Source organism: Microcaecilia unicolor, unplaced genomic scaffold (assembly GCF_901765095.1).
Source record: "Microcaecilia unicolor unplaced genomic scaffold, aMicUni1.1, whole genome shotgun sequence".
Classification (NCBI taxonomy): Eukaryota; Metazoa; Chordata; class Amphibia; order Gymnophiona; family Siphonopidae; genus Microcaecilia; species Microcaecilia unicolor.
Window position 1 is genome coordinate 192,296 of NW_021963036.1, and position 14,305 is coordinate 206,600.

The window sequence follows — 14,305 nt, forward strand, 5'->3', positions numbered from 1 at the left end:
GATGACCTTGTCTGAGAAGCCCTTCTTTCTCAGACGCTGCCGCTCAATAGCCAGGCCGTAAGACCAAATGGGGAGGGATCCTCCATCACCACGGGACCCTGATGTAACAGGCCCTGCTCCACTGGCAGCCGCAGAGGATCGTCGACTGAGAGCCTGATCAAGTCCGCATACCAGGGACGTCTGGGCCAATCCGGACCCACCAGGATTATCCGGCCCGGATGCTTTGCCACCCGGTCTAGCACCCTGCCCAACATGGGCCAGGGCGGGAACACATAGAGAAGCTCTTGTGTCGGCCACTGTTGGAGAAGAGCATCTACTCCCAGGGATCGAGGGTCCCGTCCTCTGCTGAAAAAGCGCGGCACTTGGCAATTGGCCGATGACGCCATCAGATCTAGGCTCGGCTGGCCCCAGCGCTTCGTGATGTCCAAGAACGCCTGAGCAGATAGCTGCCACTCTCCGGGCTCCAAGGTATGGCGACTGAGAAAGTCCGCCTTGACATTCATGACTCCGGCAATGTGGGCCGCTGACAGCTGTTCCAGGTTCGCCTCCGCCCACTGGCATAGATTCATGGCCTCCTTGGCTAGAGGGGCGTTCTTGGTACCTCCCTGGCGGTTGACATAGGCCACAGCCGTGGCATTGTCCGACAGGACCCGTACTGGCTTCAACGCCAGTACCGGGATGAACTCCAAAAGCGCCAACCGAATGGCTCTGAGTTCCAGGAGTTTGATAGACCACTTTGCCTCTGCTGGAGACCAGAGCCCCTGCGCTGTCCTTTCCAAGCAGTGGGCTCCCCAGCCCGACAAAGAGGCGTCCGTCGTGACGACAATCCACTCCGGGGTCACCAGAGGCATTCCTGCAGACAACTTGTCTGTCTGCGTCCACCAGCTCAGCGCCTTGCGCACTGCTGGGTCCAAGGGAAGGCGCACAGCATAATCCTCCGACATCGGAGTCCAGCGCTGCAGCAGAGAGTGTTGTAGCGGTCTCATATGAGCCCTGGCCCAGGGCACTACTTCCATCGTGGCCGTCATAGAGCCCAACAGCTGCACATAGTCCCAAGCCCGAAGAGGAGAGGCTAGTAGGAACTGGTCCACCTGAGCCTGAAGCTTGACAATCCGATTGTCTGGCAGGAACACTCTGCCCACTTGGGTGTCGAATCGAACTCCCAGATACTCCAGGGACTGAGTTGGGCGCAGCTGGCTTTTCTCCCAGTTGATGATCCACCCCAGGGAGCTCAAAAGAGCAACCACCCGGTTCACAGCTTTGCCGCACTCTGCATAAGAGGGGGCTCGGATCAACCAGTCGTCCAGATAAGGATGGACTTGTACTCCTTCCTTCCTCAGGAAGGCCGCGATGACCACCATTACTTTGGAAAAGGTCCGCGGAGCAGTAGCCAACCCGAACGGGAGGGCTCTGAACTGGAAGTGTCGGCCCAGGACTGCAAAACGCAGAAAGCGTTGATGAGGAGGCCAGATGGGAATATGCAAGTACGCTTCCTTGATGTCCAAGGATGCCAGGTACTCCCCTGCCTTCACTGCCGCTATAACAGAGCGGAGAGTCTCCATGCGAAAGTGCCGAACTTTCAAGGCCCGATTGACCCCTTTGAGGTCGAGGATAGGCCGTACAGAACCTCCTTTCTTTGGTACCACATAGTAAATGGAGTAACGCCCCTTGCCAAGCTGATTTTCTGGCACCGGAACGACCGCACCCAGGCGGATCAGATTGTCCAAGGTCTGCTGCACTGCCACAGCTTTGACCGGAGACTTGCAGGGAGAGAGTACAAACCCGTCTCTTAAGGGTCGGCAGAACTCTAGCTTGTAGCCGTCTCTGATGACTTCCAGCACCCAAGCGTCTGAAGTTATTGTGGTCCACTCGCCCAGAAACGAGGACAGCCGTACTCCAATTTGCACTGGGGCGTGGACCAAGGCCCCGTCATTGGGTACGAGACCCTGGGGGAGGACCGGAGGGAGCACCTCCGGGACGGCGGTCTCTGCGAAAGGAATGCTGCTTGGGGGAGAAGTTCCTCTTGAAGGCAGAGGGGGCAGAGGAGCCCGACCTGCCCGGGCGGTACCGACGGGCTTCCTGAAACCGTCCTCTGGAGGCACCGGGGTGAGTACTAGCCCGAGCCCTGACCTCTGGTAACTTCTTGCCCTTAGACGTGCCGAGATTGGTCACGATTTTGTCCAGCTCGACCCCAAACAGCAGCTTGCCTTTAAAAGGCAATCTAGCCAGGCGGGATTTAGAGGCGTGGTCAGCAGACCAATGCTTCAGCCAAAGCCACCGCCGCGCAGAGATTGTCTGAGCCATGCCTTTAGCTGAGGCCATCAAGACATCATACAGCAAGACTGCCAAATAGGCTAAGCCCGATTTCAGGGCCGGCCAATCAGCCCTCAAGGAATGATCCGAGGGGGAAGCCCGCTGCACCATAGTCAGGCACGCCCTGGCCACATAGGAGCCGCAAACTGAGGCCTGCAAACTTAAAGCAGCCGCCTCAAAGGACGACCTTAAGGCCGCCTCCAATCTTCTGTCTTGGGCGTCCTTTAGGGCCGTGCCACCTTCCACCGGCAACGCCGTTTTCTTAGTCACCGCAGTGATTAAAGAATCCACGGTAGGCCACAGATAGGCCTCACGTTCACTTTCAGGCAAAGGATAGAGGCGGGACATAGCCCTAGCCACTTTAAGGCTCGCTTCCGGGACATCCCATTGAGCCGAAATTAAGGTGTGCATGGCATCATGCACGTGGAAGGTTCTAGGCGGGCGCTTCGTCCCCAGCATAATGGCAGAGCCAACATGGGCTGAGGGAGAGACGTCCTCCGGAGAGGAAATCTTCAAAATGCCCATGGCCTGCACTAACAGGTTGGGCAAATCCTCTGAGCTAAAGAGCCGCGCTGGAGAGGGGTCATCCGCTCCATCCGAGCGGGGATCCGTCTCCTCCAAGGAATCCGCAAAGGACCGTTGGGAGAACTCAGATACGCTGCCCTCATCTACATCGGAGGAGACAAAGTCCTCCAAGGCCTGGGAATCAACCCGAGGGCGTTTACCTCCGGGGGCCTCAACCTCTTTACCAGACGAGGGAGCAGGGGCAGCGTTTTGCATAAGGAAGGCCTGATGCAGCAGCAAAACAAACTCGGGGGAGAAACCCCCCAGACTGTGCACTTCCGCAGCCTGGGCTACAGCCCTAGACGCACCCTCAACCGGCGCTCGCAAGAGCGGGGGAGAGACATGCTGCGCATCCAAGATGGCGTCCGGCGCGACACTCCGCGAAGGAGCCGCGCGGGAAGAACGGCGCTTAACTTTAGCCGCTTTTGTGCCGTCGCCCAAATTAAGGGCGTTCATGGCATTAATGTCTCCTACCTCAAGGGCGGCCCAAGAAGAAGCCGTCCGAGCTGCGTGGCCGGCCAAGATGGCGGAGGCGAGCAGCGGGGGATGGGCGTTTATGGCGGGAAAAACCGCCACACCGGAGGAAGGACCAGGACACTCATCGGTCACGAAACTGTCACCCAACAAGGGCGAATCAGACTTTAAGACCCCTGCATCCCCTCTAGAAGCGCCCAAGCGATCCGGGGAGCGACTCTTTGCGCCCTCGCCCTCCGACGCCATATGCCTCGTGGAGATCAATCGGGGAACCCCCTGCCCGCTATAAAAAGGTAAAAATTACCTGCTTTCCGCTCCGAGCTGTAACGACCTGGTGTCCCAGTGAGTAGCTGCAATAAACGTTTAAATAAACGTCGAAATAAACGCCTTTAAGGATGTTCAAAATTTTATTTTTTTTAACGGAGCCAGCGGGAGGGGGGAGAAAAGGAGGGACCTGGCGCCACCAGGTTTGCACTTGCTCAAGAAGAGCCCTCAACCCCAGGCACTCAACAAAACCTAAGAATTAGGTTTGGAGGCCTAGCCAGAGCTGCTGCTGTGTGTGACCACCACCTGCTGAGATAGAGAACATACTGAGGAGTTTCCGGCAGCACATGACCACATATAGGGAGGCAAAGTTTGCTCTCTATCTCCACCTGCTGGTAGATGGACACAACCCACCAGTCTATGGATTGATCAGCATGATGATGTGGAAATGACTGCTACTCAGAGAAATAGAGGAGTGAAGAGGAGTGAATAGATGGATGGGGGGAAGAAAAGCAGCCAGACCCAGATGGAAAAGAGGTTGAAATCTACAAGAGGGTGAGTGTAGCAGCCCATCACCACCATCTCTAACTGAGCAAGGAACATGGGAGAAAAGGTAACCTCCATGACACGGAACAGAAGTTGAAGCAGAGACACAGTAACATAGTAGATAACGGCAGTAAAAGACCTGCACAGTCCATCCAGTCTGCCCAACAAGATAAACTCACATGTGCTACTTTTTGTGTATACCTTACCTTGATTTGTACCTGTCCTTTTCAGGGCACAGACCATATAAGTCTGCCCAGCACTATCCCCGACTCCCACCACCGGTTCTGGCACAGACCGTATAAGTCTGCCCAGCACTATCCCCACCTCCCAACCACCAGTCCCGCCTCCCACCACTGGCTCTAGCACAGACCATATAATTCTGCCCAGCACCATCCCCGCCTCCCCCACCGGCTCTGCCACCCAATCTCGGCTAAGCTCCTTAGGTTCCATTCCTTCTGAACAGGATTCCTTTATGTTTATCCTACAGATGTTTGAATGCCGTTACCATTTTCGTTTCCACCACCTCCTGCGGGAGGGCATTCCAAGCATCCACTACTCCCTGACATTTTTCTTGAGTCTGCCCCCCTTCAATCTCATTTCATGTCCTCTCGTTCTACCGCCTTCGCATCTCCAGAAAAGGTTCGTTTGCAGATTAATACCTTTCAAATATTTGAACGTCTGCATCATATCACCCCTGTTTCTCCTTTCCTCCAGAGTATACATGTTCAGGTCCGCAAGTCTCTCCTCATACGTCTTGTAACGCAAATCCCATACCATTCTCGTAGCTTTTCTTTGCACCGCTTCAATTCTTTTTACATCCTTAACAAGAGACTTCAGGGCACAGCCAAGTCTCGGTTAATGAAAGCAGATGGAGAATATATGAGAGGTTGTGGATGTAGGCAAGCTTGTTGGAGAGACAGTGGGCATTCCACAGGGCACAGAAGGGGAAAGAAAAGGAACAGAAATAAGATTGGAGACATTGTGGACCTGCACGAGTAGGATGAAAGCCAGTTTGGTGGACCAGGATTGGGATCGATATCCCCAGCAGAGAGCAGGAGAAAGAGCCAAGAGTAAGAAGAAGAGTTGGAGAGACACAAGGACAGTGACAAAAATGAGATGCAATCACAGAATGGAGATGGTTGAATGGAAGGAAGAAGCTTGAGAGCTGAGAAGGGAGAACACAAAAGGGATGGTGAGGTGATGAAAGCAGAAGGTGGGCAATGTGGTCCTGAGGTATGCAGTTGTTTGAAATAGAGTGATATCAAGAAGAGAAAATGTATTGGAGCTATTGGAAGTAAAAGAACAGAACATAATTTGTATAAAATGTTTTGCACACCTTGCAGCACCTGGAGCAGAAACCCTGATTGGATCAGGGTGGACCTGGGAGTCACCCCAGAGAATGCTGGGATGAATATGCAGATGGGCTGCAAATTCCTCCAAGTTACAACTCTCTAAATGTCAAAATAACAAATTACTAGACTTCCCCAAATATTGCTTAAGAGCCTAATGTGAAGCAACCATCCTAAGAATAGCAACAAAGGCTCCAACAAAGGGTATTTTACATGCAGAGGAGTCACCCATGGGACTGCTATAGCCTTCCCCTCTACTCCCTAACTGGAGGCTAAATAGGAAATTCATTAGTGATGGTGGTAGAATTGTCAGATGAACTTAGCGCTCTCAATGCAACCTGAAACTTGGTAATCCAGTCCACTCGCTAAACCCCTCCACAAAAAACTGCGCTGGCTACAAAAGAAAATATTGCCTTTAAGATTTTTTACTATGGTTCACAAAATAATCCACGGTCTAGCCCCAGGCTACATGACAGAGCTGATAGACCTACCAATGAGAAACACAACTGAAACAGCAAAAACATACCTAACCCTTCACTTCCCAAGATGCAAGGGACTGAAGTATAAATCAACATACACGTCCAGTTTCTCTTACATATGCACACAGCTCTGGAACACACTACCAAAAGACCTGAAAGCCACAGACAATTACCTAAAGTTCCAAAAAAAAAAAAAAAAAAAAAAAACACACCTAAAGACTCACCTTTTCAGAAAGGCATACCCCACAGACCCCACATAAATACCAAACAATGTAACACAATTAAACTAGCAACGGACAATTCTCAATTCCTCACCGCACAATCCCACCCTTGCAACCAGCAAGGGACGAACCACACCAGATCTATTTAACCTTCCATTCACTCTCTATTTTTCTTTCATTGTTTTGTTCATTGAGTTGGTAACAACCTTGCCGGATCTATGTAAGCCACATTGAGCCTACGATTAGGTGGGAAAATGTGGAAAACAAATATATGCCTATCCAGAGGGCCAAACTTTTACCTTTATTCTTTTGCTTCCACATGGCATTGAGCATAACAATCGCCGTGTTAACTCTCCTTTGGACCCTTAGGCCATGCCTCTTCAGCCAAACACTACAGCTGGGTTTTCGGTTAACTGCTGGCAGATGTCACTGAGGAATGTGATGGGTCCAGGGGAGCTTTACTGCAGGCAGCGCAATGGTGAAGTTACACTCTGCATATGGCACCCCTGACACAGATCACTATCCCAACAACAAATTCAAGTACTTCCGACTGCAATATCATGTTGCTCCACCCAGAGGACTCAACTGTACTGTGATATCAAAAGGCAAACAAAATCAAAATATACCTAAAACTGAATATGGAAGAGGACAAACATAAGAAATTGTTAGGACAGTGTTGTATGCTATTTGATTACAAGCACAGTGTGGCAAGTTTGCAAACATTATTCATACTATAGGAACACTTTCCATAAAAGTATCTCCATTGCTTGTCAGAGGTGTCTATCCCTCTACCAAATGGTTTACCTCAGGGTTCTGTTCTCGGTCCTCTCCATCTACACTTCTTCCCTTGGCTCTCATATCATCTCATGGCTTTCAATACCATCTCTATGCTGATGACTCCCAAATTTAACTCTCTACCCCTGAAATCTCTACCAACATCCAGTCCAAGGTTGCAGCCTGCCTATCTGACATAGCTGGTCCTAAGAAACAAGATGGCAAGCGATCCGCAAAATCCAACGTGGAGACAAAGCAGATCAATCAGCCCGACAGACTGTGTTTCGCCCACAAGGGCTACGTCAGGGGCTAATAGTCCAAGCAAGACATGAGATTGAAACGTAAAAAACCAGCAGGGTGCTTTCCTCAATCAAGGTGAGGACATCAGCTCAATACACAGGGTAAGTCTGGTCGCATCTCTCAGCTGCTGGAAAAAAAAAACAGCTTTGATCTGCTTTGTTTGTCTCCAGATCTGACATAGCTGCCTGGATATCCCAACGTCATCTAAAACTTAACATGGCCAAAACTGAGCTACTCATCTTTCCCCCTAAGCCTACCTCTCCTCTCCCCCCTTTCTCTATTTCTGTGGATGGCACTCTCATTCTCCGTCTCATCAGCTCGTAACCTTGGGGTCATCTTTGACTCCTCTCTCTCCTTCTCTGCTCATATTCAACAGATTGCCAAAACCTGTTTCTTTCTCTATTAACAACAAACAGTACTCCTGTTCTATATAAATTACAAAATCTTTATTAGTGAAAACAAACCAGTGCATTAAAAGAATTACCAAATAGTATCCCTGCAACTCACTCACACTGCCATCCACACCAGACTTATACCCTGATCACATATGTAAATCCCACAAAGAACATTGAAGAAACTGCAATTTAGGGTTTATGTTCAGTCTCTGTCTATCATCAGAGCACAATCTCAATAAAGATCAGTCAGTGAGCCCTAAAAAAACCACAAGGGCACACAAAACCCAGTTCTTCATAATTATAGCAGATATTGTTCTTTGTGGGATTTACATATGTGATCAGGGTGTAAGTCTGGTGTGGATGGCCCTTTCCTTTAACCTCACCTATTTATTCCGTTTCCCTTAATTGTTCTGTTTACCTGTCTTATCTAGATTGTAAGCTCTTTGAGCAGGGACTGTCTTTTTTGTGTATGGTGTACAGCGCTGCGCATGCCTTGTAGCGCTATAGAAATGATAAATAGTAGTAGTAGTGTCAAAATGTCTGGAAGAAATTAAGGTAACATTAGCATTTTTATTCATAATACTCATTTTCCATATTCCAAACAACATATTACAAGATCAAAAATGCTGTCACATTAAAAACCGTGAAACACCTAAAACTTACTTTGATAGCACAGGAAGAGTCCCTCCATGAGCCTGTAAGAGAAGGACCTGAAGATCTTGAACCTTAAAAAAAAAAAAAAAAAAAAACAAAAAGATATAAATAAAGCCAACCAGGGCAATGGTTAAAGCTTCAAAACTGGGCCCCGGGATAGTCTGGGGAGAAATACACTAACTGGCATTAGACATTAGAATGGCCTCCATGCCTTCCAAGAGAAGTGGGAAATAACCAGATCCTAAAAGGTAAGATTTATGGGACTTTTGGAGGCAATGCCGCTGGCATGGAATCAAAAAGATTCCCAGAGCTCATGCTTTTGTGCTAGTATAAACATTGTACTTCATTTCTGCAAAAGCACAAGTGACTGATTCAATACAGCTCCATAGCATGGACTTGTATTGAGCCAAACATACTGGTTTTGGCCTTTAAAATTCTTAAGGGCTGTGCTTCCTTGCATGGGCTGTCAAACTTAATTCCTACATGCCTTCTCATATACTAGACTAAACATCACATCATCCAAAGAAATACAACTTGCTAAGAATACATTTCTCCTTTAGTGTTATCTGTTAATTTCCCTTCCTCTAGTCCTGCTAGACCAGTGCACTATGCCCCTTTGCCAGTAGGAGCTGCCTCCAGCTCCTCAATATCATATACCAAGGCTACTGAAGGCAATTCTTATGTTTTAGGTTTCCAATTCATCCCCAAAGCCAAACCTGATGCAGTCAAAATAATTTCATCTCACTTAATCAGGCATGAGAATTCTAGTCTTATGTTCACTGGGGGGGGGGGGGGGGGGCATTTGGCTGCAATCAGGGACACAGCTATTTAAAAAATAATTTTTTTTTAAAGGTACACACTGTGGTAACTACACCTTGTCACACCTCTTAAGTCTGCTCATACTTAAGTTACACCAGTTTTGTGAACACTGTGACTAAAATGGAACCAGGCTGCACCCAAGAAAATTTCACACACTGAGATTAGCCTCCCAGCTGCCCTTTTTACTACTGAGTCCTGTGACAGTAAGGGACATCTGTAAACTCAGATGAGGGACTGGTTACACTAGAGACTGCATGCCGCAGAAGGTAAAGTGACCAAAAGGTACTCCAAAGCTTGGTACTAAGATTGGGGGCATGTTTTTCTCTCTGGTTACCAGGTGTAGATGATGAAAAAACATCAGCTGAGGTAAAAAGTGCTTGCCCATGAGAGAATAGATATCAGTCTGCACATTTGACCACCATCCTCTGCTAGAACTGGGCTGGAGAATGTAAAGGAAAGCTCATACTCATGGCATGTGGCAGAATATGGATCCGCTCACTTCCATACAAACGCAATTACCAGGAGAAGACAAAGTTGTGGGGAGGTTTTAGGAGGAGTGATACTCAGCGAAAGAGGGGGAAAACAGAACAAACATGGTTTGTGGTGGCAGTAGGCTGTTTCTGCATTTGTTTTAGTGAGGGTATCCTGGAAATAAAATGGGGTGGAGGAGATGCTGAATTCTAATAGTATTAAAAACAAAAAACAAACAACAACTGTGTTACTAAATGTATGCCTATTTGCAAACCAACCTAAGGCTGTATGGTTTTTGCAGTTCTGATGACACAAAAAAGTGAGGAGAATGGATGAGGATACCAACTGTTTTATATTTATTCACTTAAAAATTATGTGTACATAACAGCGACCAGACACGGCCGTGTTTCGGCACAATGGCCTGCTTCAGGGGTCTTTATAACCTTGAATGATGTAGTTGAGAGTATATTCTCCAAGGAAATTAACAGGAAACAAATTTCTCTGGTCTCCTCTCTTCAAAATAATATATATGAGATGTATATATTTTGAAAAACGAGCATCTAAATACTCCTCTCTTGAGAGTTATCTGCAAATTTAGGTCTGTCCTGTATTTGCCTAGATTTATGAGCTGAATTTATAAGCCCACTACTGAAAAGCGAAGTTACTTACATGTAGCAGGTATTCTCAGAGGACAAGCAGGCTGATTGCTCTCACTGAAGGGTGACATCCGACGGAAGCCCCAGGATCAGAAATCTTCCTAGCAACAAAGTTTGCTAGAGCTCTCGCGCGCACTGTGCAACCGTCTTCCCGCCCGTAGCACGAGCGTGCCTCAGTCAAGTTACCAAACAAAAACAAGGGAAGACAACTCCAAAGGGGAGGCGGGCGGGTTTGTGAGAACAATCAGCCTGCTGTCCTCGGAGAATACCTTCTACAGGTATGTAGCATTCGCTTTCTCCGAGGACAAGCAGGCTGCTTGTTCTCACTGATGGGGTATCCCTAGCCCCCAGGCTCACTCAAAACAACCAACATTGGTCAACTGGGCCTCGCAACGGCGAGGACATAACAGATTGACCTAAAACAGAAAACTGAGTGTGCAGCCTGGAACAGAATAAAAATGGGCCTAGGGAGATGGAGTTGGATTCTAAACCCCAAACAGATTCTGCAGCACAGAGTACTGATAGAACTGAAAAATGAGCTTGCGGAGCTACTGTTAGTGATATGCAATTTATCCTTAAAACCGAGCGTGGTACCGGAAGATTGGAGGGTGGCCAATGTAACGCCCATTTTAAAAAAAAATTCCAGGGGAGATCCGGGAAATTATAGACCGGTGAGTCTGACGTCGGTGCCGGGGAAAATGGTAGAGGCTATTAAAAACAAAATTACAGAGCACATACGAGGACATGGATTACTGAGACCAAGTCAGCACGGCTTTTGTGTGGGGAAATCTTGCCTGACCAATTTACTTCAATTCTTTGAAGGAGTAAACAAACATGTGGACAAAGGGGAGCCGGTTAATATTGTGTATCTGGATTTTCAAAAGGAGTTTGACAAGGTACCTCATGAAAGGCTACAGAGGAAATTGGAGGGTCATGGGATAGGAGGAAATGTCCTATTGTGGATTAAAAACTGGTTTGAAGGATAGGAAACAGAGTGGGGTTAAATGGGCAGTATTCACAATGGAGAAGGGTAGTTAGTGGGGTTCCTCAGGGGTCTGTGCTAGGAACGCTGCTTTTTAATATATTTATAAATGATTTAGAGATGGGAGTAACTAGCGAGGTAATTAAATTTGCTGATGACACAAAGTTATTCAAAGTCGTTAACTCGCAACAGGATTGTGAAAAATTACAGAAGGACCTTACGAGACTGGGAAACTGGGCGGCTAAATGGCAGATGACGTTTAATGTGAGCAAGTGCAAGGTGATGCATGTGGGGGAAAAAGAACCCGAATTATAGCTACATCATGCAAGGTTCCACGTTAGGAGTTACAGACCAAGAAAGGGATCTGGGTGTCGTCGTCGATAATACACAAACCTTCTGCTCAATGTGCTGCTGCGGCTAGGAAAGCAAATAGAATGTTGGGTATTATTAGGAAAGGTATGGAAAACAGGTGTGAGGATGTTATAATGCCGTTGTATTGCTCCATAGTGCGACCGCACCTTGAGTATTGTGTTCAATTCTGGTCGCCGCATCTCAAGAAAGATATAGTACAATTGGAAAAGGTGTAGCGAAGGGCAACTAAAATGATAGCGGGGATGGGACGACTTCCCTATGAAGAAAGACCAAGGAGGCTAGGGCTTTTCAGCTTGGAGAAGAGACGGCTGGAGGGGAGACATGATAGAGGTATATAAAATAATGAGTGGAGTGGAACAGGTGGATGTGAAGCATCTGTTCACGCTTTCCAAAAATACTAGGACTAGGGGGCATGCGATGAAATTACAGTGTAGTAAATTTAAAACAAAATCAGAGAAAATATTTCTTCACCCAATGCATAATTAAACTCTAATTCGTTGCCAGAGAATGTGGTGAAGGCGGTTAGCTTGGCAGAGTTTAAAAAGGGGTTAGACGGTTTCCTAAAGGACAAGTCCATAAACCACTACTAAATGGACTTGGGAAAAATCCACAATTTCAGGAACAACACGTATAGAATGTTTGTACGTTTGGGAAGCTCACCAGGTGCCCTTGGCCTGGACTGGCCGCTGTCGTGGACAGGATGCTGGGCTCGATGGACCCTTGGTCTTTTCCCAGTGTGGCATTACTTATGTACCCGACTATCGCGTTGGGTATCCTGCTGTAGGCAGTAATGAGATGTGAATGTGTGGACAGATTACCACACTGCAGCCTTGCAAATCTCTTCAATAGTGGCTGACTTCAAGTGGGCCACTGACGCCGCCATGGCTCTAATACTATGAGCTGTGACATGACCCTCCAGAGTCAGCCCAGCCTGGGCATAAGTGAAGGAAATGCAATCTGCTAGCCAATTGGAAATGGTGTGTTTCCCGACAGCCACTCCCCTTCTGTTCGGATCAAAAGAAACAAACATTTGGGCAGACTGTCTGAAAGGGCTTGTCCGCTCCAGATAGAAGGCCAATGCTCGCTTGCAGTCCAACATGTGCAACTGACGTTCAGCACGGCGGGTATGCGGATGGGGAAAAAATGTTGGCAAGACAATTGACTGGTTCAGATGGCACTCTGACATCACCTTCAGCAAGAACTTAGGGTGAGTGCGGAGGACTACTCTATTATGATGAAATTTAGTATATGGAGCATGAGCTACCAAGGATTGAAGCTCACTGACTCTACGAACTGAAGTAACAGCCACCAAGAAAATGACCTTCCAGGTCAAGTACTTCAGATGGCAGGAATTCAGTGGCTGAAAAGGAGAGTTCATCAGCTGGGTGAGAATGACATTGAGATCCCATGACACTGTAGGAGGCTTGATAGGGGGCTTTGACAAAAGCAAACCTCTCATGAAGCGAACAACTAAAGGCTGTCCCGAGATAGGCTTACCTTCTATACGATAAGCACTAATTGCACTAAGGTGGACCCTTACAGAGTTGGTCTTGAGACCAGACTCAGACAAGTGTAGAAGATATTCAAGCAGGGCCTGTGTAGGACAAAAACGAGGATCTAGGGCCTTGCTGTCACACCAGACGGTAAACCTCCTCCACTTGAAAGAATAACACCTCTTCGTGGAATCTTTTCTAGAAGCAAGCAAGACTCGGGAGACACCTTCAGAAAGACCCAAGGAAGCAAAGTCTACGCTCTCAACATCCAGGCCGCGAGAGCCAGGGACTGGAGTTTGGGATGCAGAAGCGCCCCCTCGTTCTGAGTAATGAGGGTTGGAAAACACTCCAATCTCCACGGTTCTTCAGAGGACAACTCCAGAAGAAGAACCAGATCTGACGCGGCCAGAAGAGAGCGATCAGAATCATGGTTCCGTGATCCTGCTTGAGTTTCAGCAAAGTCTTCCCTACCAAGGGTATGGGAGGATACGCATACAGGAGGCCCTTCCCCCAGTGAAGGAGAAAGGCATCCGACGCTAGTCTGCCGTGGGCCTGAAGTCTGGAACAGAACTGAGGGACCTTCTGACTGGTCTGCGTAGCAAAGGGATCCACCAAGGGGGTGCCCAACGCTTGGAAGATCTGATGTACCACTCTCGAGTTGAGACCACTCGTGAGGTTGCATTATCCTGCTCAACCTGCAACACCCCTTCAGCTGCCTGACCACCTCCTGAAAAGGCTTGGCCTGCTCCGACGGGAGCTTATCGACCAAGTCCATCAGCTGCCGCACATTGTTCCACAAGAGGATTCTCGTGTAGAGCTGGTACGACAATCTTGGACACGAGCATAGCGGAATGGTAGGCCTTCCTCCCAAGAGTCCAGAGTTCTAGACTCCCGCCCCGGGGGCGCTGAGGTGTAATCCCGAGAACTCTTGGCTCTCTTGAGAGCGGAATCCACAACGCCAGAGTCATGAGGCAATTGGTTCTTCAACTCTGGGTCCCCGTGAATCCGATACTGGGACTCAATCTTTTTGGGGATGGAGGGATTAGTTAATGGCTTCGCCCAGTTCGTCAGCAATGTCTGTTTCAGGACATTATGCAGAGGAACAGTGGACGATTCCTTAGGTGGTGAAGGATAGTCAAGGACCTCGAACATCTCGGCCTTGGGCTCATCCTCAGTAAC

General features: G+C 48.3%; 1 protein-coding gene across 1 annotated transcript in view; it reads right to left on the reverse strand.

Moving 5' to 3' along the window:
• The window catches only part of LOC115458807 (chromosome-associated kinesin KIF4-like), a 210,843-nt gene that overhangs the window by 142,265 nt on the left and 54,273 nt on the right, over positions 1 to 14,305 (reverse strand). Inside the window, 1 exon segment of the mRNA XM_030188620.1 lies at positions 8,343 to 8,404. Within this exon segment, the coding sequence (XP_030044480.1) occupies positions 8,343 to 8,404 (62 nt within the window).